At 31.7% G+C, this 6344-nt stretch overlaps 1 protein-coding gene across 1 annotated transcript; it reads right to left on the bottom strand.

The window, feature by feature from the left end:
* Positions 1 to 3507, bottom strand: LOC112716910 (pentatricopeptide repeat-containing protein At4g02750). The gene is made up of 2 exons (XM_025768951.2): positions 1890 to 3507; positions 1 to 1514 (listed from the first exon to the last, which is right to left on the bottom strand). The coding sequence occupies exons 1-2, from the start codon at positions 3324 to 3326 to the stop codon at positions 708 to 710; spliced, it is 2244 nt and encodes a 747-aa protein (XP_025624736.1). The 5' UTR covers positions 3327 to 3507; the 3' UTR covers positions 1 to 707.
* Between the last annotated feature and the right edge of the window lie 2837 nt (positions 3508 to 6344).

Below are 6344 nucleotides of genomic sequence, written 5' to 3'. Positions count from 1 at the left end.
TTGAACTTAAATATGGGTTGTTCATTGTTTTGATTCTTTTTTCATTGATTATTTTTTCAATCACACTACATTAAAATATGAGGTATCCAACTAACTGGTGTTCAACGAAACCATTCATCTTTGGTTCTTATAATCCAGCTTATTGAGAATGCAAAGAATAGTATTGGTTTTTTTTGGACATTTTCATTCAAATACCTTGTTAGGACTTCACAATCTTGTTTGCTCTAGACCACTTTTTACTCTTAACAATTTCTTCTTGTCAAAGGGTACAGTTGTGCTCCTCAAATTCAGAATCGAGGTATGCTTTCTGCTGACACCATGGTTCTAAGTCTTGGATATCATCATCTGCTTCATTTTCAATTTTATGAATAAACTTTGCAGGCAGTATCAAGGTTGTGTTAGATGAAAACATGTCAGCATCAGGTGCACCAGAAATGAATACAGCTGCCTCATCTAGCAAATCAGAATCAGGACTTTGGAAGCTCTCAAATTCAAAGCTGAAGTCAATGCTGAAATCCAGAATTCATTCTGAAAAGAAACGAGCTCACTGATTCCACAATCAGATTATAATTTTGCGGCGGGTGAAGTACTTGGACATTAATTCCGCCACGAACGAAGCGTCCACCAATGAACTTCTCAGTGCTACTTCTTAGCAACTCTTTCATCACATTAATCTCCTCATCTTTTTAATAATATTCTCTCCACTCTTACCAATAATCTCCACAAGAACAAATTCCGTTACTGAAGTGATGAAAGCGATGGGAGTCCCTCAAGATTATCAACCTTCCAACAATCTTGGATATGTGTTTGATGGCATTATGACAGTCTTGACACACACGCAAGTTTTTCATGACACGTATTGGTCTGTCAGCAGGTATGGTCAGAATTCCAAATGCTACAGCCAATTTCTCACTGTGATACTTGAGCATGTGCTCCTTTTCTTCCTCTTCCACATCATGCAGAACCAATTTGGTTGATGAAACATACCCATCAAGCTTCATTTTCTGATCTAACTCTTCTAAGAAAGCATATATTCTGTCTCTTTCTGGGTGGACGCGGTCCCCAACTGTGAATTTATGAATTTTGTTTTGTACCTCAACCCAACTATACCCAGGTACTTTCTGCACACAGGCGTCCCTCAATTTTGATCTCATCTTACCAACATCGACCCATCTGCCTGAAGTTGCATATAGATTTGAAAGAAGGACATACATTCCTGTGTTATGAGGCTCCATCTTGAAAACCATCTCAGCAGCCTTTTCAGCCAGCTCGGTATTGCCATGAATCCGGCTAGCACCTAGTAGAGTACCCCATGCTGCAGCACTTGGTTCGAAAGGCATGCTTCTCATTAAGTTTTGTGCTTCTTCCAGGCGCCCAGCTCTACCAAGAAGATCAATCATGCAAGCATAATGTCTTGGATTTGGTGTTATACCGTAAACCTCATTCATTGAATAAAAATATTCAGTTCCCTTGTCAATCAAGCCAGTATGACTACAGGCAGACAGAACACCCACCTGAACAATGGTAAAAAGAAGAATATTGCAATATTTAATTACACGAGAAAAACGTATAAGCAAAGCAACTATTAACAAAGTTATATCTATGGAAAGATGGTAAATGCATGACTCCCTTTAGAGCAGGGATTACCTATATGAAAACTCATGAGATAAATAGGTGGTTAAATAAATAATAAGAGCGATATTATCCTACGCAAATGAATTTCTTAATATTTAATAACATATAAACAGGACTATCGATCTCTTATGTACAAAGGGTGAGGTAAAAACAAAAATTGAAAGTACCATGAAAAAAATGAAGTGCCGATGACAGTGGATCATGACAGCCATGGTAGTAGAAATTCATGCTAAGGATAAAATTTAATTGCATACCATTGTAATTTCATCTGGTTTAACACCTAATTTGTTCATCGACTCAAATACTGATAAGGCCTGTTTGCCAAATCCATGCCTAGCATAACCAGCTAACATTGTGTTCCAAGAGACGATGTCTTTCTCTTCTATTGCTTCAAACATATCATAGGCTTCGTCTATGCTGCCACATTTAAAATACATTGCAAGAAGTGCATTCCCAACAAAACACCCTGTCTCATATCCCGTCTTCACCGCTTGCCCATGAACTTGTTTCCCTAACTCCAAAGCTGCAATATCAGCACAAGAGCTCAAAGCACAACTAAATGTACCTCTATTTAAACTTTCTCCATCTCGTTTCATCGCAACAAACATGTTCAAAGCCTCTTCATAATGACCAGTCTGAGCATAACCAGCAATTATAGCTGCCCAAGACACAGAATCACGCTGAGGCATCTTATCAAACAAGTTCTTAGCCTGGGTTATATCATCATTCTGACAATATCCAGAAATCATGGTATTCCATGAACTAATATTCCGACAAGGCATTGCCTCAAACAAGTCCCTTGCTATGTCCATTTCCTTGCTCTGCACATATCCGGCAACCATTGCATTGTATGAGACCTCATTTTTCAAAGGCATTTCATCAAAAATCCTTCTTGCTTCATCCAACATCCCATTCTGTATATATCCCGACACCATTGCTGTCCACGAGAACACATCCCGTAGTGGACACTCATTGAACAATCTCCTGGCTTCCAGCATATCTCCATCCTGGGCATAACCGGTAATCATAGTATTCCACGAAATGTTATCCCTAACAGGCATCTGGTCAAAAAGCCGCCTTGCACCACCTAACATGTTCCTCTTCAAATACCCAGCCATCAAACAATTCCAAGAAATCAAATCCCAGTTTGACTTGGACTCAAACAAGCGACAAGCCTGCTCAAATCTTCCGTTCTGAACATAAGCTGCGAGCAGCCCATTCCACGAGATGGAATTCTTTTCAGGCATGTTCTCAAACACCTCTCTTGCATCGTCTACATAGCCATTCTGGGCATACCCAGAGAGCATGGCATTCCAGGACACAACATCCTTTTGGGGCATTCGTTCAAACAGCTTGCGGGCATCACCGAGCCTCCGATTCCTGATGTATCCAGTAAGCATGACATTCCAGGAAAACAAATCCCTTTGGGGCATTTTGTCGAACAGGTTGGTTGCAAGGTGGAAGTGGCCGTTCCTGAGGTAGCCAGAGATCATGGTGTTGTAGGAGACGGAGGTTCGATGAGGCATCGAGTCGAATAAGCGGAGAGCTGAGTCGCATTCGCCATTGCGCATGTGAGTGGAGATGGCCTTGTTCCATTTCAAAATCTCTGCGTCTGTGGAAGGAGATTGTTGCTTCTTCTTCTTTCTCAAGCTGCAACTACCTAACTGTTTTCGAACAAAGTTCCCGCGCATTATATGATTAATAATAATTTTTATTGTGACGATTTAATTCAATACTATCATCACTGCTATTCAGACAGATAACATTACTATGAAATTGGCTAGTGAAGAAGAAGAATGAAAGAATAAAATAGTTGGACAGTGATAACCAATCTACAAAATAAAATATAAACATTTTGCTGATGAGTAAAGCAAGATGGCCGGGGATAAATCTTTTTCTTTCAATTAATATTGATGCTGGTTACAAAACATTTATTCTTTTAAATAATTATTTGCTTAATATTTATATAAAAATTAGTATTTTTACCCGTAATAACATTGTGGGAATATAAATATTTTAAAATTACGGTCTATTTTGTTCTGACAACATAGATTATGTATGGCACGAAAGATTTATAAATCAAGCTATTTTTATAAAAAAAAAGTCATATGTCGACAAAAATCTCTAATTAAGAAAACCAACTTAACCAAGGTATCTATAGATAAAAAATTAAATAATAAGATTTTTAGTTATTATTTCTATATAAAAAAGTATAATTTTTTATTAATAATTATTTTAACACTCGTTATCTAAAATTTAAAATAATTTGACGTGTATACTTTTACATTTAATTAAGTGTCTGTTGTACAAATAGAAATAATTAATTTTTATATTTGTTATTTAAAAATAATATTTTTCACTCTATGTATATAAAAATATAATAGATATTAGTATAAAAAATTATATTGATAGTTATAAAATTAACTCATCTATAATTTTTTAAAACAATTGAATCTTTATTTTAATTTTTAATTATAACATTAGTATTCTCTCCAAATTATATGTAATAAATATTTGAAAGAAAAGAGATAAAAATATAGATTAGACAAAATTTAAAACTAAAAAAATATGTATATAATAATAATAATATTTTGTATATGAATTATATTATTTTGTTAATTTTATTTTCTGTAGAACAGAAAGATAGAAAAAATAGAGAATGAGAAAAAAGAGAGAGAAAAATAAAGATGAAAAATGAGAGTGAGAGTCTGTTAATTTTTGAAGAAAAATTTTATTTTAATTGGAAAAAAATACTGGAGAATAATATAAATTATTAATGAAAAAATTGTAGAGAGAAATATATAAATTATATATAGAGAAAAAATGGTAGAGAGAAATAGAATGGTAGAGAGAAATGGTAGAGAGAAATAGAAAAATTGAGAGAATTAGATGAGAGAATTTAGAAAGGGGGTTTATTAATTTAAAAAAATATATTTTCTCTCGATTTTAATAATAGAGTGTCATGTGACACATTTGATTATTAAATTAGATAGTAATAAATGATACATAATATAGGTATATTTCAATTTCAATTTTAATATTTTAATTTTAATTTCAATGCAATTAAAGAATGTCATTTTATACATTTTGATCTTGATATTGATATTGATATTGATAATGATATATAAAATAGATAGAGTGGTTGAAGGAAAGAGAAAAATAGAGAAAGGAAGAGGGATGATGAGATAACTCTCTAATTATGGAGGAAAAGATTTTATTTCAATTGTAATAAAAGAGTGACATGTGCCACATTTTGGTTGTAAAATTAGTAAGGAGGGAGAAAGAATTCTTTAATTTTAGAGGAAAATATTTAATTTCAATTACAATGAGAGAGTGATATGTGGCATATTTTGGTTGTAAAATTAGTAAGAAAAATTCCTTAATTTTGGAAGAAAATATTTAATTCTAATTACAATGAGAAAGTGACATGTGGCACATTTTGATTATAAAATTATATATATATAAAATAGTTGGTTGTAAAATTAGCAAGGAGAATTCCTTAATTTTGAAAGAAAAGATTTAATTTTAATTACAATGAGAAAGTGATATATAGCACATTTTAGTTATAAAATTAGATATATATAATATATTAGTTATTTTTATCTTTAAAGTAATGCAAATGGGGAGTTCATATGCTGACGTGGCACTCATATGTTGAGTCTGTGAGTTTATTTGCTTAGGTGTCATCACTAGAAATTTTTATATTTATATTTATAAATTATAAATTAATATTTGCTTAGTTGTTATTTTTAAATTTTAAATTATTTTTTTGGTTGTTATAGTTAGGTTGTTATTTTTTAAATTTTAAATTATTTTACTTAAGTTATTATTTTTAAAATTTTAAATTATTTTATTTAGGTTGTTATTTTTTAAAATTTAACACTATTTTTTAAAAATTTGTTGATTTTTGTTACCACTATTTTTTAAATTTTTGTAGATTTTTTTTCAAAAATTGCAGCTACATAGTAAATTTAAATATATTTACGTTAATTTAGAATTTCAAAATTTGTTAATATATTTATTTATTTTATTTGCAAATTTAATTTAAAGTTAAATTAAAGACAATTAAATTTAAAAAATTTTAGTTATGAGTCACTATAAAAAGTATAAGTTATGAGATATGTATAGCACCACAATTCAAAGTACATCAAACTTTTTTTTTACGTACATCCAAAATCTAAAATTCTCTACTTATTCCAATGGCTGATATTTACAAAATCGCATAAATCAATCCTACAATCAACAATTTATGTGTACGTATACGAACGAGTGATATAGTTATGGACACTACCAAGTTACGAAAATTCTTCGTTACCATACTCAATTGAGATGGTTTGGCTCGATGAAGACGTGAGTTTTTCACTAATATTTTTTTATTTTATTTTAAATTTGTTTGTTTATCCCCATCTAATTCTTCTTTGATTTTTGTTTATCAATTCTAAGGAAGAAAAATACACGTCTCGATTAAGAGAGGGCTCATGTCTCAATTCGTGAATTTGCTAAAGGAATGAATATCTTACTAAATAAGATATTTTGGTGTTGGACTCAATGAGGGTAACTTCAAAACTACACATTATGAGTATGTGGTTAATTTAAACCAACGTACCGATGTGTACAGACTTCCAGAATCGTCGTGATCCACAATATGGATTTAATTTTGTGAGTTTTGACACTTTTAATATTTTTTGATACGAATTAAACCTACTTAG

This window comes from Arachis hypogaea, chromosome 10, assembly GCF_003086295.3.
Source record: "Arachis hypogaea cultivar Tifrunner chromosome 10, arahy.Tifrunner.gnm2.J5K5, whole genome shotgun sequence".
NCBI lineage: Eukaryota > Viridiplantae > Streptophyta > Magnoliopsida > Fabales > Fabaceae > Arachis > Arachis hypogaea.
The sequence above is the reverse complement of the archived record's forward strand: the minus strand, read 5'-3'. Positions and strand labels throughout refer to the sequence as shown.

What these genes read in the sequence shown, in the direction of transcription:
- LOC112716910 (XM_025768951.2), bottom strand. Translation starts at nt 3,326, where the DNA reads ATGCGCGGGAACTTTGTTCGAAAACAGTTAGGTAGTTGCAGCTTGAGA. An exon ending in AACCAGATGAAATTACAATG is followed by an intron (nt 1,515 to 1,889) that starts GTATGCAATTAA and finishes ACCATTGTTCAG; the next exon opens with GTGGGTGTTCTGTCTGCCTG.